This window comes from Siphateles boraxobius, unplaced genomic scaffold (genome assembly GCF_051911475.1).
Source record: "Siphateles boraxobius isolate OS27281-9 unplaced genomic scaffold, OSU_SipBor_1 6, whole genome shotgun sequence".
Lineage (NCBI taxonomy): Eukaryota > Metazoa > Chordata > Actinopteri > Cypriniformes > Leuciscidae > Siphateles > Siphateles boraxobius.
In genome coordinates, this window is record NW_027509186.1 from 29,712,729 (window position 1) to 29,740,565 (window position 27,837).

At 36.6% G+C, this 27,837-nt stretch overlaps 1 protein-coding gene and 1 long non-coding RNA gene across 3 annotated transcripts; one reads left to right on the top strand and one right to left on the bottom strand.

Moving 5' to 3' along the window:
• Window positions 1-1,548, bottom strand: LOC143715658 (uncharacterized). The gene is made up of 3 exons (XR_013195850.1): window positions 1,279-1,548; window positions 198-317; window positions 1-82 (listed from the first exon to the last, which is right to left on the bottom strand). It is a non-coding gene; the product is annotated as an uncharacterized LOC143715658 (long non-coding RNA).
• Window positions 1,549-17,668: 16,120 nt separating this feature from the next.
• pou2af1 (POU class 2 homeobox associating factor 1) lies at window positions 17,669-27,837 on the top strand. Of its 2 annotated transcripts, none has more exons than XM_077208781.1 (5): window positions 17,669-17,800; window positions 23,349-23,464; window positions 25,259-25,301; window positions 25,377-25,648; window positions 25,743-27,837. In XM_077208781.1, exons 1-5 carry the CDS (start codon window positions 17,791-17,793, stop codon window positions 26,061-26,063), a joined length of 762 nt encoding a protein of 253 aa, XP_077064896.1. In that variant the 5' UTR covers window positions 17,669-17,790; the 3' UTR covers window positions 26,064-27,837. The 2 variants fall into 2 exon arrangements, with proteins under 2 accessions (XP_077064896.1, XP_077064897.1); XM_077208782.1 differs by having other exon boundaries at window positions 17,672-17,800; window positions 25,452-25,648.

A 27,837-nucleotide genomic window follows, 5' to 3' on the forward strand; every position in this document is an offset into this window, starting at 1 on the left:
TTGCTCTGAATGTCTTGTGGACTTTGCTCCATGAGATTTTGAACTTGGGTTCACCAACACTCTCCCCATCTTGAAAAACTGCCTGTTCAAAAACAGAAATATGGAGAATAGATACAAGGTGTTAGGAACAGTTTGATGTGCAATATCCAGTGTCACATAGTGCTTGCAAGAGATAGGATTGATTACAGTTCACACACCTGTTCCCTGTTCACATTGTTGTTATGATCCAGAGCAGCAAGCCTGGAGGCATGGATCATCACATAATATCCAAAATGTGTTCTCAATGGGAGGTATTTCAGGTACATGGAGTGACACACCTGTAACAAATTTGAATTTGAAATAAACTATTAAAATATGTGAGTCACATCCTGCCGACATTTTTGGCTTTTTCGGTTTGATTTTTTTGATAACTTTGTGTTAATTTTAACTGCATAAAATTTGCCACAGGTGTGTATTTTTATTTATTTTTTCATTTTTCACCCCATTTCCTTTAAAAAAAAATGGCCCCATTGAAACCCATTAAAACTGTAATTTTTAATCCCAGTGCCATTTAACTATAAAATGATGCAATCTTTGTTAAGAGGCTTTCATTCTGTTGGCAAGGCTTCAAAATTATTCCTGTTTTCTGCTTCGGCATTTTATAGAGCCAATTGGATAAATTATGCCACGATATTTGTGTGGGTGTGTTGGTATGGATGTCAGAGTGTGGTTAGTATGCGTGTTGTAAAAAAAGTGTATGTGTGTGTTTGTAATATTGAGAGAGAAAAACTCAACTGCAAATAACAAATCCAATCACTGTGTGCACCAGTGGAGTTTTGCTGACACCCAGTGGGGAAAATATGTTACTGCGCCCAAACAAAATCTTACTGAAAGCTCATTTTTTGCAATAAAACCTCAAATTTGGAACACACCTTATATAGATTTATGGCTTTGATTTTCTAGACGTTTTAGAGTTCAACTTGTTTCATAAAATATATATTTTATATAAAATAATGTAATTATTGTTTAAAAAAATATAAATATTTTTCATAAACTTAAACCTATATAACTTTTTTTGGATTTACTTATTAATTTTTTAGCAATAAATAATCAAATAACGCAAATAATTTCAGCAATAATCTGCCATGGGTCTTTAAAATTATACCAAACTTAAGTCTGTGCTCCCAAGATTAAAATTATGACAGGTTTTTGACGTGGACATTTTTGTCCACTATGTAGCTATGTCTAACTTTTTTTAATTGATGCACAAGGGTTAAATATGCCTGTATTTGATCATACCTCTAGTTTTGTTGTTTGGATGAGTTTTGTCAGATGATCCAGGTCTTTCAAAAGCCGCTTGTGTTTCACAACCTTCACAAGTCCGTAATGGGCTTCAGATCCTGGCTTTAACCATAGCTTGCTTCTCTGGCTCGTCTCATCGAGGGGCTAATGAGCACATTGGTGATAGTGCCTGTTCCCTGGCCAGTCGTGTCGGTTGGTAACATGGTGTATTACAGATATCCACTTCTCTTTCAACACTTCGGCATTACCCTCACAGGTTTGTGCACTCCACCACAAATGATTTATGGATGGAATCCACTGTCCCAGGCCTTCACATTCCCTTCTCTTAGCTTCAGTTACCAGTTTTTTGGACACTCCTTTTGCCACATGCCAAGGGTCAAATTCATGGTGTTTTTCTGGATTACTGACCCTCATTTCTTTGACGATTTGTGGATGTCTGTCAGTGGAGATGGCTGAGACCTTCACTCCATTTTCTTCTATGGTTTTGGGAGCTTCTTTAAAACCTCTGTTTTCCATGGTATTAGAGCTCGAAACTTGGGTGCAACTAATTACCTTGAAGTCCTCAACCTTTTGACTCTGTGCGTCTAAAATAGTGCATGTACATTATTTGGCTGAGTGCCCCGGAGAGTCACACCGGCCATCTCCACAGAGAACAACTTCTTCCTGTGATTTCATTGTAGATAACACTGTACTCTGCTCTTTAAAGGGGTCATGACATGAGAAACACAAATTTGACTTGATCTATTGGTATATAAGATATCTATGTACTATTAAAACTTCCTGCAAGTTTCATAGCTTAAGACGTCCTCCCCATTATAAACGAAGCATTTATTTAATCAAGCTCTAAATACAGCTCGATCTAGATCCATGGTATGAAGTGACGTCAAGGTGCGAAGTGACGTACCAGTCGTTTGCATATGACCGCCTCCAACGCAAGACAACTACGCCTCATTTCGCATCATCGCATGCGTTGTCGTGCAGCGAGTGGGTCTGTTTACAAGATGACGATCTACGCAGTTGCGATGCTACGCAGGTGTGCTGTTCCTGTTTGAGTCTTTGAAAACGCTGCCGAACGATCCAGACGTCCGGGAAAACAGTCGGATGCAGTTTATTTGCAGCACATGCAGCCCGCCAAGGCTTAATTTGAACGGTGAGTGATCAGATGAGTGTGACAGGGCATGTTACTGAAGAACGAGCAGAGAGAGAGCGAGAGAGCCCCGGCCGCGCGCGCGCCTTCACACTCTCTCTCTCTCCCTCCCTCGCGCATTTGAATCAAAATCAATTGAGAATTGACACAATGGCAAAAGATCGGAAGACCGAAGTTTCACGTGGTGGAGCATTAGGCTTGTTTGAGATGCGCCTTGCCTCGCCTGGAATGTAGTCGAGTGTAGGCGGCTGCAGTGAGAGGAGGAGTGAAAAAAGCGCAGGCAAGCCGGACAGTTCTCGCTTCTCGCAGTGGATCTGACACCTGCGAGATCAATGATGGATATCACGTGATTCACGCTCATGCACAGTGTTGCTAATAAACTGGATGTAATTTAAGTTCTGTTGCTTTTATATGAAATTAAATATAATGAACAAGACACCCAAAGTACTTATTATTTATTTCCATTCCAAATAAGTGTTTATCAATCATTTTTTCTTTAACACAGACATAGGCTGTGTTTTTTGTTTTTATAATAAAATGACATTGCATAACCCATAGAGATCGCACTGTCCGAGAGTTTGGGAATATTCACACATAACATATACACATAAAACATGATATCCGAGTTTTAAAATCAAACATTTTAAAAGAGAACAATACATCACGGTTGTTTAAACCAATCAACATTAAGCTGTGTCGTCAGCAAGTCGTTTCCCATCATGCTTTTAATAAGCGCAGTCGGTGGAGAGCAACTGCGCGCGACTGCAGAATCCGACACGTGCGCCTTGCGCTCGCGAGAGCTTTTTGACACACGTCAGCATGACATCAGAGCAAGGCGGACCGCACTCGGACACATTTCTAACCGGCATGCATTACGCGCTGATCACCGGTGATCGGTTCTGCGCAGATTTTGCTCATCTCAAACAAGCCTATAGTGTAGTCTACGTGTGATACAAAATGATAAACGTTATTAATTTATGCATAAGCAGCACTGACGTTAGCCAATCATAACAGTGGGCGTTAACACTGAACTCTTAAAGGGGAAACACCTCCAAAACAAAAAACAAATTTAGTTTTGATTTAGTTTTATTTTCCTTCTACTTACCGAGTGGAAAATCGCAATGGACCTTGGGATCGCCCATACTGTGACGTCAGCGCTATTAATTTAGAGGATTTAATAAAAATAATAATTTAAAAAAAAAAGATTAATTGAACACAATCGTAGAATATTAAAATCAACAAACCTCCGATAAAAATACCTTATCCAGCATGCTCTAGATAAAGCAGTGTCTTACCTATGAGAAGAAAACGCTTAAACTGCATACTTGCACGCGCATTGGAGCGTTGTTAAACTCACCTTTTAATTACGTTTTACCTGCAGTTGAGCGTTGCTTTGGTCAAACTCACCTCTGAATGCCGTTGTACCTGCAGTTGAGTGTTGTTAAACTCACCGCTGAATGTGGTTGCACACCATGTGCCTTGTTAAACTTGGTTTTAGTCTTCGCTTGTAACTAGCTGCACCTGTGAGCTCTTTTAGCCGACTAAATGCCTCAAACCCATCAGGGCTGAAGTGACGGGAACACAGCCGTGGGTCTTTAGGGAGTTGTACTCGTCCGCAACCAACTTCCCACTCACATTTCTTATTTTCTCCTCCTTTGGAAAGGAGTGGAGGCTTACATCACTCCTCCTGTTGCCTTTGGACTGGAGATTACAACCAAACGCTGCACAATGTGGCATTATATTCACTTTTAGGATGTAGCTACAGTTAAACTTAGCGCCATTAGCTCACCTCTCTCTGTTCTGAACACAACCGACACAACCAATATACGTCATCGACCTACAATGCATTGCGCGCGCAAAAATCTTCTTCTTCTTCTTCTTTGTGACGTTTAATGGCGGGTGGCAACCAGCATTATGGTGCCGTGCGCAAAAATAATGGCTGCCTTCTTTTAAATAGATTTTTTAAATAACGAAAATATTTACGTATTTCTAACTATATATTTTGTAGGAGAGAGCTATAGTAGCATATTTAGGCCTTTGTGTCTTAATAGTCGGGGATCCTTTTAACAAAGTGTAGACACGATGTAAGAGATGTATTGGACCGACAGCCACTTGCATGCTGCAAACTGTTTCTTAAAGGGTTAGTTCACCCAAAAATGAAAATTATGTCATTAATGACTCACCCTCATGTCGTTCCAAGTAGGGCTGAAACGATTCCTCGAGTTACTCGATTACAAAAATTCCTCGAGGCAAAAACTCTGCCTCGAAGCCTCGTTAAATTCCTGTGAAGTGCACTATACGCGCGGCGGAGGGATTTGATTGTTTCACACGGACCGTTTATTCACACGGACCTGTTCAGGAAGCATATATTTTGAATTTAGTTGCCGTGATGGCGGAGAATAAATATGTAAATAAACAGCAGAAATTGTCTAAAGTGTGGGATCATTACACACTTAATTCACTTAATACACTTAACTCGCTGAAACAAGGTAACGTAGTCTAAGCCTATTGATGTTCGCTGATTTTAATCCCATACTGTATTTGTAGCGATGTCGTGATGCGGTTTGACTAGATATGATTTTTAGCTTTGATGACATTTTTAAGTAGTAAACGTAACTATCACGTTCAATTGCAAGAGAGTATAGTCAAAAAAAGAACCCCTTCACACACACACACACACACACACACACGCCAGTCAGACCAATTGCATCAATGCATCACATATGCTTAAACTTTTATGTAGCCACGCAACAATAATTTCAGCATGCATTCACTGTAACGTTACACACCGGGACGTGATGGAGGAACAAATATTGTATTGCAGTCTTTGCGAGACCTTGTTTGTATTTCACGTCCGCCAAATAGTTACAGACAACAACAAAAAAATAAAGTCCCCAGCCTGTTGGTTTTTAATAAAGATTCGGAGTACTCATTTTTCAGTTACGGGAACACACGGGAAAAAAAGTGCGTCAGCTTTTACTGCGTGTTCAACAACAAGTCACGTAACAGCTCTTCTTCAGCGTTAAACTACCAGAATACACAAATATGCTTAGATGCTTAGAGTGGTTATATTGTAACATCTTAAAGGAAAATTCACATATGAGATAGCTTTATAACTTGCATACTATATAACTTATAGTATATAACTTATAACAGCTTTAACTGATATAGACACAAGTTTAATATATCTATTCTGTTAATAAAACACACACGAAAAAAAATATCCGATTACTCGATTAATCAATCGATTAAGTGCTAGATTAATCGATTACAAAAAGAATCGATAGCTGCAGCCCTAGTTCCAAGCCTGTAAGACCTCCGTTCATCTTCAGAACACAGTTTAAGATATTTTAGATTCAGTCCGAGAGCTTTTTATCCCTCCATTGAAAATCTGTGTACGGTATACTGTCCTTGTCCAGAAAGGCAATAAAGACATCATCAAAGTAGTCCATGTGACCTCAGTGGGTTAGTTAGAATTTTTTGAAGCATCGAAAATACATTTTGTTCCAAAAATAACAAAAACGATGACTTTATTCAGCATTGTATTCTCTTCCGGTTCTGTGGTCAATCCGCGTTCACAAGGCCAGTCACGCTGCTGACGTAAGACGCAGCTGACGTGTTATCTGGTGCGTCCGTGTATTTGGGTTTAAATAAATATGTCTGGTTAAAAAAAAAATGCAAGTCTTCCCCTGTGTCGAAATCCTTAGACATGTTTGCAAAGATTGTTTTGTTTACAGTGTGCGTCTCCCTCAGACTGTAAACGAAGCTCGGGCGCACCAGATAACACGTCAGCTCGTCTTACGTCAGCGGACTCATGAACGCGGATTGACAACAGAACAGGAAGAGAATACAATGCTGAATAAAGTCGTTGTTTTTGTTATTTTTGGAACAAAATTTATTTTCGATGCTTCAAAAGATTCTAACTAACCCACTGAGGTCACATGGGCTACTTTGATTATGTGTTTATTGCCTTTCTGGACAAGGACAGTATACCGCACATAGATTTTCAATGGAGGGACAAAAAGCTCTCGGACTGAATCTAAAATATCTTAAACTGTGTTCCGAAGATGAACGGAGGTCTTACGGGCTTGGAACGACATGAGGGTGAGTCATTAATGACATAATTTTCATATTTGGGTGAACTAACTCTTTAAGTGACAGCTAAAGTTACATATATAGTATCATATACGTGCTGGTTTCACTCTGCACATGACAGACGTGTTTAAAATAGTAACACTTTTAAAGCAAAGTAAAGGCAGACTAATAGATTCATTGAAAAATATTTTTGAAATGCTATGCTAAATAATGGTAAAACTGCCCCTACCTCTCACTCTCTCTTTCTTATACATAAGGGAAAAATGAAAGAAAAACATCAAGTCAAAGTGTATGTAATTAATGCAAGAATTAATTAATTATAAGCAAGAATTAAGCGTCTTATTTGTTATTTTATTATGGCTTCTTATTTGTTATTTTCTTATTTAATTTTAATTCATTTGTACATGTTATTGTAGGCTATATATTCTCTTCTCTGTTTTTTCAGTGTTGATTGTCATCTGATTGTGTAAGTGATCAATCTAGCAGTCACCCTGGATCTCAGTTCAGTTCGTTTGAATGTGAATGCCTACTACAATCTTTGCAGGAATGAACGATGAACGTTAACAAATCTTTTTTTTTTTTCTCCACCTGATGCAATTCCTCCACAGCACGGTTCTCCCTCACTGCGCGAATCTTACACGATCACTGAGCGTTGAAACAAGCCCAACTAATGCAATAAAACAGTTCAGACATCTATTTAGAAAAACATTGAGAACGATGGATTAGATTAACGATAGCCACACATGTGGCTCACATCTCTCTCTTCAATGAGCTGGCGCACATGTGTCGGCAGCATCCATCACGAAATGCATTTAACATTCATAACGTTTCTGGATATCAGTGCAGGACTGGTTGATAGAAAAGGAGGTGGTTGTTGATGATTTTGCTTTTGCTTTTACTTTACAACATATTTTATTTGGAATTCCCAAAGACTACTGTTCATTTTTATTTGATTAATAACATTGTAATAATGGCAAAATATTTCATTCACAAATGTAGATTTTTTAAATCCCTCCCACTAGTTGTTGTGTTCAAAAATTATTGAAAGTGTTTTTCTAGAGCCCTTGAGAGAATGAAAGGTGGGAGTGCGATGAAGCTGTTTGATCTTTTGATTTCACATGATTTTGAATTTTATATATATTATTGCTCAAACGTAAACAATAGTATACAGAGTATACAAAACATACAACTTAATATTACCCTTGCCCGGGGGATAGGCATCACATACATTCAAACAAATTGTAAGTTATACAAATATTTCTAGTTTTCATAGCCTTTTTGTTCAACGAACCACTAATTAGTTTTATATATGATAACTTATCACAATGAAAATGTTTAAAGGCCGGCTTTTGTTTTATATATTTGCATTTGTGGGTATATAATTTAGCTTGAACAATTAGCAAATTTATAATAAAGAACATATCTTCTTTACTTTGTTTTCTAAAAAAACAAAATACAACATTTTCCCACTTCAAAGTAAAGTCCTGGTAAAGTTCTTTCATAATAAAGCTGCAGAAGTCCTTCCAAAAGGTGCTGGGTGGTCTCAGGGTGATTTCCGCTAAAAGAACAGTTCACATCAATGTCCCTTTTGAATTTCATATACAGGTCCTTCTCAAAAAATGAGCATATTGTGATAAAGTTCATTATTTTCCATAATGTAATGATAAAATTAAACTTTCATATATTTTAGATTCATTGCACACCAACTGAAATATTTCAGGTCTTTTATTGTTTTAATACTGATGATTTTGGCATACAGCTCATGAAAACTCCAAATTCCTATCTCAAAAAATTAGCATATCATGAAAAGGGTCTCTAAACGAGCTATTAACCTAATCATCTGAATCAACTAATTAACTCTAAACACCTGCAAAAGATTCCTGAGGCTTTTAAAAACTCCCAGCCTGTTTCATTACTCAAAACCGCAATCATGGGTAAGACTGCCGACCTGACTGCTGTCCAGAAGGCCATCATTGACACCCTCAAGCAAGAGGGTAAGAAACAGAAAGAAATTTCTGAACAAATAGGCTGTTCCCAGAGTGCTGTATCAAGGCACCTCAGTGGGAAGTCTGTGGGAAGGAAAAAGTGTGGCAAAAAACGCTCCACAACGAGAAGGGGTGACCGGACCCTGAGGAAGATTGTGGAGAAGGACCGATTCCAGACTTTGGGGGACCCTGGGAAGCAGTGGACTGAGTCTGGAGTAGAAACATCCAGAGCCACCGTGCACAGGCGTGTGCAGGAAATGGGCTACAGGTGCCGCATTCCCCAGGTCAAGCCACGTTTGAACCAGAAACAGCGGCAGAAGCGCCTGACCTGGGCTACAGAGAAGCAGCACTGGACTGTTGCTCAGTGGTCCGAAGTACTTTTTTCGGATGAAAGCAAATTTTGCATGTCATTCGGAAATCAAGGTGCCAGAGTCTGGAGGAAGACTGGGGAGAAGGAAATGCCAAAATGCCTGAAGTCCCGTGTCAAGTACCCACAGTCAGTGATGGTCTGGGGTGCCATGTCAGCTGCTGGTGTTGGTCCACTGTGTTTTATCAAGGGCAGGGTCAATGCAGCTAGCTATCAGGAGATTTTGGAGCACTTCATGCTTCCATCTGCTGAAAAGCTTTATGGAGATGAAGATTTCATTTTTCAGTACGACCTGGCACCTGCTCACAGTGCCAAAACCACTGGTAAATGGTTTACTGACCATGGTATTACTGTGCTCAATTGGCCTGCCAACTCTCCTGAACTGAACCCCATAGAGAATCTGTGGGATATTGTGAAGAGAAAGTTGAGAGACTCAAGACCCAACACTCTGGATGAGCTTAAGGCCGCTATCGAAGCATCCTGGGCCTCCATAACACCTCAGCAGTGCCACAGGCTGATTTCCTCCATGCCACGCCGCATTGAAGCAGTAATTTCTGCAAAAGGATTCCCGACCAAGTATTGAGTGCATAACTGAACATAATTATTTGAAGGTTGACTTTTTTGTATTAAAAACCCTTCTTTTATTGGTCGGATCAAATATGCTAATTTTTTGAGATAGGAATTTTGGGTTTTCATGAGCTGTATGCCAAAATCATCAGTATTAAAACAATAAAATACCTGAAATATTTCAGTTGGTGTGCAATGAATCTAAAATATATGAAAGTTTCATTTTTATCATTACATTATGGAAAATAATTAACTTTATCACAATATGCTAATTTTTTGAGAAGGACCTGTAGTCATATAGTGGTTAGCAGGGTAGTACTTATGGATAATTTTAAAAGAAATAAACGCTTTACATGTGTTCTATAGAGTGCCGAAGTTATGACGTCACTTTGTAGGACAACTCGGAAGTTAGCGGCGCATGGGTTCCCTCGATCGAAAAGCTATGCATTTTCCCCATAGACTTTTGGAAAATCGCTAAAAATAAGATCTGTGTTCAAAAAAGAGTTGTGACCCTTACACGTTTTGTCTATCAAGATAATCTTTACAAGTTAATCCAAAATGTATAGGCTACATTTTGAAGTCTATATAAAGTTTAAAAAAACACAAGCAGACACAATAAAGTTTAAAAAACCATAAGCAGGTTATAACTGGTGTGTTTTATGTCATAGATCAGAACGTGAAAATATTTAGAGGCTTTGTTAACCACAGACCTTATTTCAGGCGATTTAACAAAAACCCATTCAAAAGACCCATAGACTTTAGGGCGAGGGAACCAGAAGTGCTAAAATGCTAACTCACTTCCGCGTTTTGGCCTACAAAGTGACGTCATAACTTCTGCACTTTATTGCACACTTCCATCCACATTCTTATATGAACTAACACAAACTTAAACATTATTTATGAAAATTTGAAACAATTGTGACTTACCTAATGCAATTAAACAGTTCAGACATCTATTTAGAAAAATATTGACGACAATGGATTAGATTAACGATAGCCACATGTGGCTCACATCTCTCTCTTCAATTAGCTGGGGCACATGTGTCGTCAGCACCACTGTTGCCAACTAATTTTCAGGGGAAGTTGCTAAAGGCAGATTGATTTGTTGCTAAAAGTTGCTAAATGACGTTGTGACGTCATTGCGTTATGACGTAATTACGTAATCGCAACGCAAAACTATAGCATTATGTTATACATATTATTTGAAATGCTAATTTAGATTTGCTTGTAAAATTCCCAAGACCTTTTTTCAATTGTGTGGTGATTTGTACAGCCCCAAGCAGCACACGAAGCAGGCATTTTTCTCAATTCCCGTAATGAGAGGTTTTGGAAAGTTGCCCTCTGCAATATGGCGGCGCCGTTGACATTCGCTCCAGTGGCCAATAGGGCGTCTTGTTATGTCTATGGCCCCGTCCCTGTGCTTGTTGTATTTTGTCTTTCGGTTTTCACAGCGATTTCCACAGTGATCTTAAGGAATTATGAATGAACCGCTCAGTCTATGTAGCTAGCTTGTACAAATGTGGTTTGGATTAGAGTCACTTTCCAAAAGTTGATAAAGTTGCCAAATAAATGTAAAAATTTGCTAAATTTGTTGCTAGGTGCTTTTTGGAAAAAAAGTTGCTAGGGTAGGGTAGTCAAAAAAGTTGCTAAATCTAGCTACAAAATTGCTAAGTTGGCAACACTGGTCAGCACCTGTCCACACAATTCTTTATTATTTTCATCCCTCAGCGAAAACAAAACAATAAATAAAATAATAATAATACTAAAACATACGAACATTTCATGCAATGGAAAAATATAAAATCAAAACAAAAAAAATCATACATGTAAATACATAGGAACACAGCCTCAATTAATTGGGTGGGTTACATCTGCATTCGGTCTTAAAGTGACAGTAGCCTATACACAAGTGTGCTGCTGTTAGCCATTGCAATCAAACAACAAAAGACAAAGAGAATCACTCACTGCTCTTGACCCGATAGCTTTTCTATTCCCCCATACCTCTACAAAGCTGATTAATGCTCTGGACAAGTGGGCTTGTTTATTCAATTGGCACTCTTGGGATCATAGGTGGCAGTGGACTACTAAATCTCCATAAGTAGAATTACAAGTAATATTTAAAGAAAAAGCTCTGTTAAGAAATTAAATCGAGGTAAAAAGATAACTAAACTACACACCAATTGAAAAGCAAATAATATAACCTTTAAAAGAGAAAGGTGGAGACAGAGGGAGAAAGGTAAGAATGATAATTATGTGAAAGGATCACAGTTCTGATATTTTTAATATAGGAAAATCTAAAGCAATAGTTGCATAATGTGTACACTTACTTATTGTCTATTATGTGCACTTGAAAACTCGACAATCTTCCCAATTTTTTATGAGAATCGTGTAATTCCTTTGCCAAAAAGAAGAGAAAGCTTTAAAGTGATTCGACCAGAAAAAAAATTCTGTCATTTACTCACTCTTATGTTGTTTCAAACCTGAATGAATTTCTTTATTCTGATGAACATAAAAGATGATATTTTGAACAATGTTGGTAACCAAACAGTCCTTTGACTTACATGAAAAAATAAATACAATGGAGGTCAATGGGAACCTGTGCATTTCTTAGAGACCAAACATGTAATATTATTCATATTACACGTGCAGTGCTACCAAATATGGTGCTGGTGCTACAATCTGTAGAACTTGCTGTGTGAGTGTGTTACGTCCAAGGATGTATTTTTGTTTTCTTTCTTTCTTTCTTTCTTTCTTTCTTTATTTATTTTCCCCTTTCTCCCTGTTTCTCTCTCTACTTCCCATAAGCAGGAAGGAATTGCTGCCACCTGACGCCAATGATCGGTTGTAAATCTGCTGTGATTGGAGGAGAGGAATCGTTGGGGGCAAAAGCAGCACCATTACTCAGATCAGTTATTTGTTTGTAAACTTTTGTTGTATTGTTGTTTATACCATACAAATGTATATTGTTGTTTCGTTGGGATTAGTGAAGAGGTGGGTGCCATTTCCTTTTCATTTAGTTTTCTCTTGTTTTAGGTGAGAACTGTTAGTGTATTTTTATTTTACTTGCTTTTTTTGCGTATTGTCATGATCTCTGCTTTTATTTGTTATGCATGAATTTCTCTATAATTTTTTTTAATGCTGCATCACAATAAATAAATTGGATGTTATTGATTGTGACAGTAAATAAAAAATATGCTGATGTACATGAAGTCAAGTCACTTTTTTGGAATTTATTAAATTCAATAGCATTAATGTAAAATATAAAATAGTGTAAAATAAATTAAAAATGAGTTGCTGTAAAATGAAATTGCAGTAAGGACATCTTACTGTAAAATGAAGTTGCAGTAAGGGAATCGTACTGTAAAATGAAATCGCGGTAGGCGCATCTTACAGTAAAATTAAATTGCAGTAAGGAAATCATACTATAAAATTAATCGCAGTAAGGGCATCTTACTGTAAAATGAAATTGCAGTAAGGAAATCATACTGTAAAATTAAATCGCGGTAAGGGCATCTTACTGTAAAAATAAATTGCAGTAAGGGCATCATACCATAAAACACATTTACAGGTAAGCTGCTGTAAAGGGGAACTTACAGTAACTTACTGGCAATAGTGCTGCCAGTAAGTTACCGCAAAAATACAATAAAATGTCTAACAGTGTAGTGTACCTTTAAATTAGAATAAAAGGAATTAATAGACAAAAAGGTATTTTAATCTAACCCTTAAATCCATGCTTAATGATTGATAAATAAAAAACTTTTTAATATAGTTGATGTTCACCCTTGTAAATATAAGTGGATGTATGTATAGTAGCCTAATTTATTTAATCAATTTTTTTTTACTCTTGACTTTAATAAGACATCCCATCTCAAAATGTTCCAAAACCATCCATTTCAGTGTCTGCCTCAACCTATTTTTGTGTATGCATCTGGTGCGATTAGTAGAGCTGTTGAACAAATGACCCAAGAGCAATAATTTACCATGATCAGTTCAGAGACACATAAAGATGAATGTCTACCAATGATTGACGATGTCCGATTTGCCATTAAAAAATTATTAACTTAAAAAAAGTCCACTGAAGACACCGTTTCAGAGGTCAGTTATGTTAATCCAGTTCTGAGATGTTTTTCCAAAAGTTTGAACATTAAACAATAAGTAAGTGAAGAAAAATAGAATAAGATGACATTTAATGTGCGCTATTTGTCAATGCTAAATTGCACATTTCTGTGCAAGAAAGGATGAAAAGGATTCGAAAACCGTAAGGAATTTTATTATCAGCATTTAAACACAAACAGTGTTAATAACAGCTTGAGGTGTTTTACCTTGGCAAGTTGCAACCAAATGTGGTTAAAAATACCTGCCCAACCATAATATTGACTAAGTACTGTTCACAGCAAAGTCAGCTTTTCATAATTGCCACTTAATTAGACCCTTCAATACCATATTTACCATATTGTATTGTTATGTCTTTGCTTTACCATATTGTATTGTTATGTCTTTGCTTTTAACAAGAACTTGATATTGGCATTTCCCTGCAAACTTCTTGCTGGTTTATGTCAGTGAAGCTTATCATCTCATTTATTTAAGACAACAGGAATTTGGTCCTGCCGCCTCAGGCGCTGCACTCTGCTCCTGTCTTTATCCTTTTGTTCAGTTGTTCTCACTCATTCAGTCTCTGAATTAACCCGTCCCTCCCACCCAGCCCTCTTTACACTAGTGAATCTACAGTGTGGCTTTGTGGCTGCAGATGAATCCTTTGACCTTTTGTCTTGACATAAAAGACTTTTGACTATTGTTGTATTGTGTATTAAGTCCTTAAAGTTTTTCAGGATGCTTTTGTTACATATCTATTTAGATGTAGCTTTTACTGCAGCCTGAGCATGTGCAACTACATGCCCCTTTGTTTTGCAATACTTATAATACGCCATATGAGACGCAATCAATGGCTCGAATTTTTATTTATTTTTTCACAACAGGTCATGTCCATACTTGAGTTCAGTACACATAAGATGCATTTGTCAATCTCTGGGGATTAGTTTTGGGTCCCCTGCCCGTGTCCACCATGGGACATAGCATGTGAGGCAGCAGGCGTGCAGGGAGAGCTCACGTGAGACAAGAGCCATGTTTGGTGTCTGTTCCTTCATGTATCTGTTAAGTTTGTTGATAGAGTTGAGTTGGTGTGTGTGTTCAGCAGGCCCTTGCCTGCTCTGGCAGTCTGAGAAGTGGCATGTACACACAGGTTGTAACCTCGCCTGGCACATACTCTAAGGTTTCAATCTAGCCTGTAGGCGAAACCAAATACTAACTTTTTTAAGCACAAAAAATGCTGATGTTTGTTTTGTGAATGTCTTTTTTTTTTCTCAAAGGGAATGGGATTGATATATCATTGATTAATTTACAGTATTCTGTATCCTACTGGAGACCACAAACTAGTTGGACACAGTGAATAATAAGAAACGATCTTGCTTCTATAATCATGCAAAGCTTGATTGGTTGGCAGATGATATTTAAAAAATATATATTATTATTTATTTTATTCAGTAAAGAATAACATCAAAAGTTATCAAAAGAGACAGCAAAGGAATGTATGTATGTCAAATAAACTTATGTATCAACAATTATTTATTAACTCTATTTATCAAAGAATCCCGTATCACAAAATGTTTCCACAAAAATATTAAGCAGCACAACTGTTTTCTACATTGATAAAAATAAGAAATGGTTCTTCAGCATATTATAATAGATTATAATAGAGAATATACTCAGTGTTGAGTAAGTTACTCTAAAAAGTAATTTATTTACGAGCTACAGTACAATGTAATTAGATTACTACTCTCTCTCAAAAGTATTCCATTACTTCTTACTAATAACTTTCTACATCCCATATCAACCTCGACCAGTTGAACAATAAGGATAGAAATGAAACTGCTCTTTTGATTCTTTCAAATAAATAATATAAAAATGCCTAAACTATTCTTGAACTGACCAAAGTATTTAAAGGGAGAAATTTACATAAAAAACACATATTTTTACCATTAGACGTTATATTTTGAAGTTAAAATTCACTATTGTTTTATAGAATTATTCTAAAGTCTATATCCATCTCTCTATCTATCTATCTATCTATCTATCTATCTATCTATCTATCTATCTATCTATCTATCTATCTATCTATCTGCACTCTATGAAAAAATGAAAAACGTATGCACAAAATTCATGCACACGATTTAATATTACGTTCCCTCAGTTTGCTAAATCGTGTGCACAATTTACTATTTTGTTTCCTTGATTTGCTAGATCCTGCGCACAATTTACTAATTCATTCTAATTCTCCACAGCAAATTTGTATCATTTTGATACGGAGTATATACATTTTGATATATTCAACAGAGAAATATTCTATTTTATTTTACATTTTCATGTATGCTCATCTCTTTAAGTATGCCAAAAGTTTTGTTGATAATAAAACATACATATTTTTGAACATCACTATAAAAGATGAATGACCTTTTTGCACAATCTTGCTTTTTCAAAACGTTTTTGTCAGCCCATAGATCAATATGGCCACTCCATCTTTGGCAGAGGCCGTCACTCCCGACCCCAGAGGCTGTTTTGTGGTATTTGCCCTCACAGTAAAACACACACAGCAGCACGTTGTGTCTGCAGGTGAGTGTATGACAGTGACCCCTGCCCTCGTCTTGTGATTGCTTTCCAGCGATGCTCCAGGTGAAAGATGAGCGAGGATAAGACTCTTTCCTTTCATCCTTCACCGTAACGCTGGACAAGTCTTCATTGAAGCTGAACCTAAAACGTAAAGTAACTGAACTTGTAAACTAGGATGTTCAAGTTGCCTGAAGCAAAGCTGTACTCGTTTCATCGCTTCCTCTTTTCTTTAGTCACAACTTTCAAAAATAAACGGGCATATGTGATTTTAACATTAACAGCGCCTACAAAGACATGGTTGTAAAGGTATAGACAACAGTTCTAAAGGTCAAGACCTTATTTCCTCCCCTGACAGACCTCATTGACTCTAGGTTGAGCTCGTAAAAATATCTCAGGGCTTTCACCCACAGGACTTCACAAGGTTTCATGCTGTACTTGAAAATTTGCAGTAGAAAGAAAAGAAAGTTTCTTCAAAAACGTATGTCCACTGAGGCCTATTGAAAATTGCTTCTTTTGCATGGAGCCCACACTGTAGTTTGCATCAGAGAATGCTCTCATGCATTAACCGTTGGCACTGTGTTGTATCTCATTTACACTTTGTTTCTCATTTAGAAGGGAGATCTGTCTTCTCATTCGGGGTGAAGTAAGTATTTTTTAGCTTTTTGACTTTTTCCTCACTAATACGCCTTTTCCAGAGGCAGCTTCCAATATTGATGAGCTGAGAACTTTGAAAATGCTTAAGAAATGTCAGCTTTATTTGAGCTCTAACTGTGCAGTGTGAAGTGATTACATTATAGTACATTCCAAGCAGATGTATTTTGTTATTTTGTTATAAAAAGCTGTTCCTTGTTTTTGTTGCTGAGATGTGTGATTGTATGTGTAATAATAGAAAGAACTGAGCTGAGAAAAGGAACATGATGAGTTTCATGGCTTGAGTGGTCAATGAAGCTCAAAGTGTGTGCAGGTGTTTCCTTTAACACTAATAAATTGACTAGCGTGGCAGTTTCAGATAGCGTACGTCAATTCTCAGCAGCCTAATTTTGGACTCAGATTTTAACAACTGCATCCGGAAAGAGCAGTAAAGTTAATATAGATCATATATGTTATATAAATGAACTGCCTCTGCATAGTAATCATAAGGCATATTTATCAATAGAGCATAATGTAATCTTCAAAATAATGGGAGTCTAGAGACATCAATTACATATAAAAAATAAATTAGAAAATACTTATTCGCTTCACATGTATGGATTTAAAGTAATAATAATAATGAAATAAATAAATAAAATAAGTGCATTTTAAGAGTTTTGGTAATTTTGTTCCTGATCATTAGAAGAAAACAGATTGTACAGATGTACATCTTGGCACATTTCTAATGTGTATTTGGAACAAATATAAGATAAAGACAAAAGGGGAATTCACCAGTTTACCAAAACCCTCTCTGGTTTCATTATAGAGCAGTTATGGACATAGAATTTGTGCTAAGCTGAAACTTTAAATTCTGGTAAACTGAATTAATGAGGATAGCGGCTTCCCTTTGTGGTGACATCACTTGAATGCAGTGGCTTTTAAGGCAGCCCACTCAAGCGACCGGTGTACAATTATGAGATGATCTCAGGAAGTAATAAAAGAGTTTTGGACTTGATATCATAAGAGTTTAGATTGTTACATATCAGAGTGTGCACATGGGAAAATGTAAGTACAATTTCCGAATATCAATACGATTAGATTTGCACATTTCACATGCATTATGTTGCAGTATGCAAATGTAAGATTATTTACTTATGAAAATTAATTGCACTGCAAAAGCCTGAAAATTTTTATTTTTTCAATGAAATTCAGATGCAAAATCTATTAGCATATGCTCTCATTACATTATACGGATGGAAACAAATTGATTGTTGCTGTTTCGGCACATTAACTGATAAGTGGCATGATTAATTAATATTGCATTGTTTGCCTTTTCATCATTCACACTGATTGTATAAACACTGGCAGTGATAATTTACCACTGGGGCCTGTTCTTTAGCAGTTTGACAGAAACTCATTTTAATATCTTGAAAAATATACTTAATATTTAAGTATCACATTAATGCTTCATGATTTTTTTTTAATCTTATGAGGAATTTTTATAAGCAACATTTCACTCTTCAAATTTTTTTCTTTTGTCCTCCATGAACAAAGTTCCATTACTTTTTTGAGGGTATATAAAACATGAATAAATGCAATGTATTATCACATGATAAAGTTCTCAGGTGCTGTTCAAGCTCAAGATATACTTCTGGTGTTGCCATGTTATTGATTTGAAGGCAAATTAACCCATAAAAGAAGAAACATTTTGCTTGGATGTACAGTATACCAGACACATTTCTAAAAAAACGCATGCCTACTTTTTGCTGAAACAGACAGTAAGCGTCAGATATCAGGGTTATTTTAGGGTAAGTTAACAATAAAATCAACATTAACTGAAATAAAATAAAAATATAAAAATATGTTAAAATATATATATATATTTAATTTCACCTATTACATTTCTCATGTTCATTTAGTTGAGTTTGAAGTTCTAAAGTAACTAAAACTAAAAACTCAATAGAAACTATTGAAACTCAATAGAAACTATAAATACATATTTAAAAAATAGAAATGACCAAAACTTACAACAAAATTACTAAAACTTTAACTAAAATTGAAATGTTAAATATATTAAAATAAAATCCAATTCAAAGTATAGTATCCCGGTTGATACAAAAATAACAGATGGATGGACTTAAAAGAATTTCAAGGGGAGATTAGGGGTTCGTTTTTTAAAGAACGTTTATAATTCCACGCACTCACTGTGTCTCTGAGATCTTTATTAAATGTAAAAGAGGAGTATAACCAGCTGCAAATAATTTTATTCGCAAGAATTCAAACGCAGGGGTTCCTTATTCAGTTTTAAATCACAAGGTGAAAGCAGATAGGAGGTCATCGTCATGTTTATTGACAGAAGGTTTTTTCCTGCTAGACTGATGATTTACTTCTGACCTCTTTGAAAACATGTGCACCATTTCAGAAGACATACTGTGGAGTGGCTTCATCTTGATATGCAAAACTCTTCAAATGCCCTCCTCCTGAAAGAAAAGAATTCACAGCTGCATAGCTTCCTCTTTTTCAACTTTTTAAATCATGCTGTGCTTGTATTGCACAAGTGTAGTTACAGGTGGTTAGATGTTGGCCTGTTCTAACAGAGACCAATGTGTGTTGTGAATGATGAATGGCACAGAACAGGTACATTACTGATGCATTATTTGGTGATTAAACATTGAGACTTTAGCCTTAAGAAGTAACAGTTGTGCGAGAATGGGGTGTGGAAAGTGTGAGAGACTTATACGCAAACAGAGTTTAGCAAACAGGGAAAGCAATATCAGATTTTCACATTAAAGGATCGTGTTTGACTCACAAATGATTGAATCATGAGTCACACATGTTGACTTGAGTGATGCATTAATTCATTGATTAAATTATACTCAATTTTGTCCTGGGTTGCATAAATGAAACGTCTGGAGCATTCATCAAAGATTTTTACAATAAACTTTATTTTGTGTTTTTTTTTGTTGTTGTTTTTTGTTAGTAGCACAGTTAGGCAATCAAACATCACCAAACAATCACACCTCCTTATGTACACAGTGTGCACTGCAGACAGCTTTCTTTAGAATTCACTGTTAGCCAGCAGCTGCATCTGTGTAGATTCACGCAACTCAGCTTATCATGCCATGCAAAGAACCTGCCTGTTCATGTAAAAAGCAAATATATCTTTGAAATGTACTGTTACAATCAATCACTTTATGCACTCTTAGAAGAAAAGGTTCTATATAGAGCCTTGAGAGTTCAGATATTAGGGGTTGCCATCATGGGACCATTATATATTTTGGTTTAATGAACTAATTTGCTTTTTTATTAGGTATATTTTCTGAATTAAACAGCTCATAAACATACTTTATCACTATAAAAAATGTAAAATAATCTGTTGAACATTCAAGTATTATGCAGTCATTTAAGACATTTATAGACACTTTTTAGCATAAAGTTTTTTTTTTTTTTTAAATTGGGTTAAAGGAGAATTCCGGCCCAAAATGTACCTAGGGGTAAAAAACACATGGGTACCGAGTCGACTGTTCTCTGGGATGCGTTTTCATGATAATCGAATGTACCCAGTTTTATCTTTAGTTTTACCACAGATTAGCTTATAACGCTAGTATATAGGGCATAGAATAAGTAAAAATAAAAGTCACTAGTTAATACCACTAACAAGGCACACTAAACACTGGACGTTGGATAGACGTGCAGATCATGTGTATATTTGGACGTCCAACCATGACCCAACTTGGATGTAATGTTTACGTTCAACATTTGACCTTTGAACTGGGTCATTTTTTGGACCTCATTTGGACGTCTATTACAGGTACAGGAAATGTAAATGATTAATATGCAATATTTTTTTATTTACAAATATCATAATTGTTGTTATCAACATGATTAATACATATGAATACAGATTATTTATAATTATTTAAGATAATTTTCCAAAAACTCCATTTGATCGTGTCAGCAGCAGGTGATAACTGGAGATACCATTACGGTGTAATGCTGTAGCTCAAACAGTATAGCATTGGCGCTTGCAATGCCAAGATCATGGGTTCGATTCACAGGGAAAGCAAGTACTGATTGGAATGTAAATGTGTAATGCAATGTAAAGTAACTGAGGATAAAAGCGTCTGTCAAATGCATAAACGTAAATACATGGTACAGAAAACATGTCCTCCACCCTTTTGAAACATGGGACTACAGTTATAGAAATTGTATAGAAACGACGTCTAAAATCAGTCTAAATTGTATGTTGAAAAGACGTCCACAAACGACCACATTTGGTCCCACAGACGCCAACATTAGACGTGCAATAGACGTTGAATAAAGACGTCGCCTGGCGTTACAAAACAATCCCTTCAGTGGACCGAAATTAGACGTCAAAAAATTACATAGAAGAGACGTCACTTCGACGTCAGATTGCTCGGTGGGTAACACAGTACCATACCTGCAAACCGAAGCATTGAGAACTTTGTAAGTGTACAGAGAGTTTAATAAGGAGATACTTATAAAGACAGTACACTTTGTTTATATAGGCAGGAGCCATCTATTCTTAGGAAAACAGTCTCGACCAGTCGAACAACGAACGCCGTGCAGCGTGAGCTGAACTGTGACTATCGACCATAGACTGTAAAAAAGAGAGACTGTTTTACAAAGATGGCTCCTGCCTATATACGCAAAGTGTTATAAGCTCATGTGGTAAAACTAAAACTAAAGATAAAACTGGGTACATTCGATTCATGAAAACGATAAACGGTATAGGCTATAACAATTCTATCTTTAAAAAAAAATGTTAAAATGTATGTTTTGAATTTAACATTCTCCCTTTAAATACTTTGGTCAATTCAAGAATAATGTATGCAATTTTATATTATTCACTTGGAAGAATTTAAAGTGCAGTTTCATTTATATCCTGGTATTGAACCTTATTGGAAAGTGTGATTGGAAAAAATTTTTTTATTATAATTAAAATTATATAATTTAAAGTAAAATTTTAATTTGCGATGAAAAATATGAAATAAAGTTTCCAGATGCCCTTACATGATGCATCACAATTAATAATAATTTATTAGTAAACTTATGTTTATTTTTATTTTTGTTTTTATATGTACAATACTGTTCAAATGTTTGGGGTCGGTAAGACTATTTTTAAGGAAATTAATACTTTTATTCAGCAAGGACACATTAATTTGATCAAAAGTGACAGTAAAGACAGTAAAGTTTTCTATTTCAAAGAGATGCTGTTCTTTTGAACTTTCTATTCATTTAACAAAAATGTTTCCACAAAAATATTAAGCAGCAACTGTTTTCAACATTGATCATAAGAAATGTTTCTTGAGCAGCAAATCATCATATTAGAATGTTTTCTAAAGGATCATTTGACACTGAAGACTGGAGAAATTATGCTGAAAATTCAGATAAATTCATACATCAACAGAAAACAGTTATTTTAAATTATAATAATATTCCACAATTTTACTGTTTCTACTGTGTTTTTAATCAAATAAATGCTGATAAGTAAGCCTTGGCAAACCTTCTTTCAAAAACATTAAATGGTGTACAAAGGGGTGTTTATGTTACATTTTATATTTGTGTAATTAATTCAGTTATTTAGCTTTATTTTAGTGTTTTGTGTGAATGCTGTGCACCTCACAAACTTCTTCAGTGAACTTCATGGCTAGGCCAGTTTTTATGACCTTCTATTTTTCCACCTGTTTAATGTCATGGCCATCGGCATATTTTAAAGTTCAAAGCAGATTAAAGTAGTTCCAGTAAGTTAATATTTTAACATTATATAAGAAAATGATACATGCTGTTATGAACTGTAAAATGTTCAGCCTTCCACAATGACTAAGACACCCTATTATCACACTTATTTACTATTTATTACTGTAAATGTATCTGTACAGAGGGGTTGGAACAAATTTTCGGTGGTCACGTTCCAACAATGAATTATATAGCCGTCCAGAAACCAGTTATACTCCAGTGATACTTCCCTAAAAAAAGGTTCACATGGAGTTTCCTAACATGGAGAGACAAGTGTAAGAATTTGCTCCAGGGTTTCAACACGTCAATTGTGGAGCTGCCAGTGCAGTTCTCATGAAATTTACTACCGCTATGTTCCACCATCATAACTGAGGCACATGAGGGCACAAGAAAAGGTTGTTTTTTTTTTATGAAAAACAGCCCTGTAACGTAGTTATATCTGACTGGCTGCTTTATTTGAATAGATTAGGAAGTGGGATTTGTATAATTATTTCTGCTAATAAGCAGATTTCAGTGCCACTCAGACTTACGAGGTCCACACAATTCGCTAATGACTGAAATTGAAAAAGAAAGCAAGAGTTTGAGTGATTACTGTCTTACAGTAGCTTTGTACGTCCGATTACACAAAACAAAAAAGATGAAAGTTTCAAATAAAAGAGGTATCTGTTGAGTGACTGAAACTTTCAACACTTTCTGCCCCACCTTGTTTGACTTGGCATGAATAAGAAATCCCTACATGTCTACATGACTTTTAGAGTGCAATAGAAGTAATAATAGTGCAATTTTTTTGTTCTCTCGTCATGAGGCATGCTCATATCTTTCAAGCATATTGATGGTGTGTTTTTTGGTACAGCACTGTCAGAGGCGCCCTCATCCAAGCCGTACCAGGGAGTGAGAGTCAAAGACCCTGTAAAGGAGTTGCTGCGGAGAAAAAGAGGAAATGTTGCCAGAACGAATCCCCCTGGCACAGTAATTACAACCCATATGTGCACACACAATAGGACACATTCTTTTGGTTGTAAAAACGGTCAAACATAACATCTCATTCATTCCTCATTCAAGTCCCATTGCATTTGTTTTATTTTATCTATCTAATCCATCCAATGCACAGTGATGACATGATCCAAATGTGAGAAGTAAAAAGATTAGTTATGAAAGAAACCAGGACCTTGGGGGTCTAATTGTTTGGTTGGTGCCATAATGCAATTGATAATATGACAAACACAGGTCATAGCACTTTAATAATTGGCTGAATAATGGGACCCAGGAGGATTTAAAACTAGTCTTTGGATAGGATTGAGGATTGAGAAGGATTGCGAAATATTACAATTTTACTTTGCATTACTGAGTGCAAGAAGGCCGGCTCTCCAAACTCCAAGGGGATTTTGTCTTTATATAATCCAGATGTTTTTCAGTGACAGTTAAACTATTACCCCACATAGCCCGGGGGGTTGGGCATAGGGCCTATGCAAATTCGTTTGTGGATCTGCCAAGAGGCTTGCCTATACCAACCTTAAAATTGTACCTGACAACACAACATAAACACACACTCTGCAGCCATTAAATTCTCATAAAAATGAGATTGTATGTCTTTAACTGCTTGTGAAGCTTCTTCGACTCTCTTGCAATGTCATCTTGTTTGTTAATAAATGCTCTTTAAGCTATTCTGCTGAAGCTTACGACGTGAGTCAGTAATTGCTCCCAAAGTGTTAAGTGAAACACACGAGAGCTAGAAATGTGCTTATCTTTGTCTGTTATTTTAGGTTAGCTAGGTTATCAGTAAGCCAACCCCTCCACGTGCTCTCTGCCATTTTATTCCACACCTCTCTGTATGGAGATGGGGTTTTTAAGCAGCTTTACCATTATTGAGCTGGGGGCCACAGCAGTAAATGCCTTGATCCAATCTACCAGGTGTGGGTCTCAAACAAAAGTCCCTGTCATGTTTAAGTGGGATTTAAGTGGAAACACTTGCCCTGACATGTAAACCATTTTACGAAGGAATATTATTGTGCTACACCTTAATTGTTTTTCTTTTGTGTAAAACAAGCTGGTCATTATCATTGTTATATAAACTGACTTGCTGGGACTCTTGAGATTCTTCTATAAAAACTTGACACTAAAAACTTCAGTTTCCTTTTTATTATATGGTGAGCACATATATTAGTCTTTAGTCACTGAGATCCCAATCCTGATTGCAGAAAAACAGAGGTAATGGCTCTGGTTTTGGACAACCCTCATTGAGATCCCAGTCCTGATTGTAGAAAAACAAAAAGACCATGGCTCCAGTTATTGGACCCTCAGGGTGGAATAGTTATAATAGTTGTCAGTGTAAAGCACAAGAAACATGTTTATGTTTAATAAAATGAAGTGTAAGAGGAGGTTCCAGAATAAACTATTTTCAAACTACCAAATGCGTGTTAAAATTAGAAACTACATTTCATGCTTTACAGTTCTTTAAGTAGTCTGGCTAATGATGAGTGACACAAGTAGTTCAAATACATGTGAGCCATCTAACTTACTGTATCATGTATTGTTGGTTTCTGCTTTTACTGATAGCTCACTTCTATCAAGAGACTCACGACTATCAATTCCTGTCCCAACTCGAATTGTCCAGTCAAAAATCAAAATCAAACTACAAGACACAATAATAAAATATACAAAATAATCAAATATGTAACATCTATTTTATATTATAGCGTTATATATAAAAAATGAAACGTAAAAAATTTATTATAACTGTATTTTCATTGTTATTTTTTCAAGGTGATGGTTCCCAGCAACACTTTTCCGTCATACACACACGCTGGTAAGTTACATATTAATATTTTTGTTTTTCATTGATTGCACAAAGATTTTTTATGTTCTTATTCTTCTCTAAAAGGGACTTCTAGCTTTGTAGAAGCCAACCAGAGTGGTCTTAATGATTCATTAGTGGATGTCGGTGGGCTTTGCACAGGATGGATTGCCCAGACCACCAGCACATCTGCTCTCCAGCCTTTGAGCCACTGGACTACCCCAGACTGCCAACACCACGACCCTACTATCCCATCCCACGCTGATATGTATGTCCAGCCGATCTGTCCCAGTTACACTGTGGTGGGCTCTTCCCCCATGCTGACGTTTGCGCACACACCTCTCTTCACCAACCTTGCGGTGAGCCACAGACTGATGCAAAGTCACTGCTATTGTTTCAGGGCACTGCTATTGTTTCAGATGTTAATTAGTCTCTTATCTGGTTCCCTCTTAGACTGTGAGCACTTCCAGCTCAGCCTTGCCTCCGGTGGAGATCCCAGACTCCTCCTTGACATACATTCCTTGGGCTCAACCTTTATCCACCATCTCCAGCACCGTCATGCAGTCCCCCTCGGTGCAAGCAGCCCTGTCAGCCTCCCAGCTCTTCCCAGTGCCACTGACCTTGCCAGTAATCTCACCAGAACCTGAGCCTAGGCAGGTGGAGCCTCCCCAGACCACCGAGGGCACTCTGGCCCTTGAAAAACTACTTGAAGACGACGAGGGCCACAAAGAACCCTACATCTGCAACTCCTCGCTGTTTTCAGAAGACATTTAAGATATTTGTAGATTGGAACTCTTTTTGTGCAGCTTTTTACCTAATCAAGATTTCATGGTGGAGCCAATGTAGTCCTACTTTGAATAAGCCCTATCTGAATAAGCCCCAGTATAAGCCCTACATGGGTTTGTCCTTGGGTTCTATGTCGAACCCATGACAAGTATGGGATAATTCAAATCGGGCTGACACAGAACTCATGGAGAAACCCATGTAATACCCATACATCCAGCCTATATTGTGCTTACATTGTCTCCACCATGTAATGTTGGCTGGCTCATGGCCACAAACACACTGTAAAGTTTTAGGAGTGACAACCACATTGAAATACAAAAATTTATTTAAATGATCATTCCCGAAATTGCGATGAAAAATTCGATGATTGACACTCTGGTAACCATAGCAATATTCTGGCATCTCATGTGTTTGGTATCCACTATTTTTGACCAAAGTAACGTTACAGTGACTAAAGAACTGTAAGGTTCTGCAATTTTAACTAAACCACCATCAACAGGGGCGTTGTGTATTGTTTATGCTGGGAAGGCTGCTTAGCAGAGGACTCCTTGAATGTTTTCATGTCCACTTATAAGCGTTTTTTGAGCTTGTTGTTTGGGCTTGGCTTTTAAAGCGATCAAGTTTATGGGATTAAAGGGAGAGTTCCCTCAAGTTTCTTTCTTCTGTTGAACACAAAAGATATTTTGAAGAATGTTGGTAAACATCAATACAGTTGACAGTATTGACTTCCATAGCAGGAAAAAGAATACTATAGAAGTCAATGGCTACCGTCAACGTTCTGGTTACCCACATTCTTCAAAATATCTTCCTTTGTGTTCAACAGAAGAGAGAAACTCATACAGGTTTGGAACAACATGAGGGTGAGTACATTATGACAAAATTTAAATTTTTGGGTGAACTATACGTTTAAGAAAAGTGGGAATTTGCGGGTCACAATATTTTGATGTTATTTTCAATATAAAGCTTTTGTATTTATTTCGGACTATTATGTGCTCGTCCTTTTTTTTTTTTTCTAGCACAATCTAGCAACGCAAATGAGTCAAGCCCCGTCCCTCTTTCTCTGTGTTTTTCATACAAAAGAGAGACCTCTGATTCACATTTAAAAACGTTTTAAAAACTAGTTGTTCAAGGCAGTTCCGTACACACTGCGTAGAATTTTTCTAAATGCAGTTGTCGCTACCTGAATTTTTCGAGAGCTAATTTGGTTGTATAATTCCCTCCTGTACATTTCTGAACTTTATGTGTACAGAATAGATTTAGCTCCAGTGTGTACATGGCCAATATGTAGGATTTGCTAGGCTGAAACTGATCTGAGGCATTTCAGACAGAATTTTGGCAGCTCTTATGAAAAATGAAATCTGGAAGAAATAACAGATCTGGAATAGATTAATATCCATTTTACTGGCTTGCGTAACTGCAATTTAGTGTGCAGAATCCGGTAGCATGTGTACAAGGGTTAAAATACTAACATTTATTGTGTGTGCTCTTCCTTGTATACAGTTCATTAAAATGTCAGTTAGAATTAGAAAGGCATCAGTTTTCTGAAAGTTGTAGAAATCCCCTGTGGATGTTATCATTTAATCTACCTGTGCTCAATACCCGAGGCTTAGTTTTCTCTCAAGTTAACATGTTCCCTAATGAGATGTTTAAACAGGGGTCTGCTCTGTGCACACTCTACCATGAAATCTGCATTTTTTAGAGCTTCTGTGCATGACTATCTCCCTCAAACAGTTGTGACAATAAAGCAAACGTGCATTTGCAA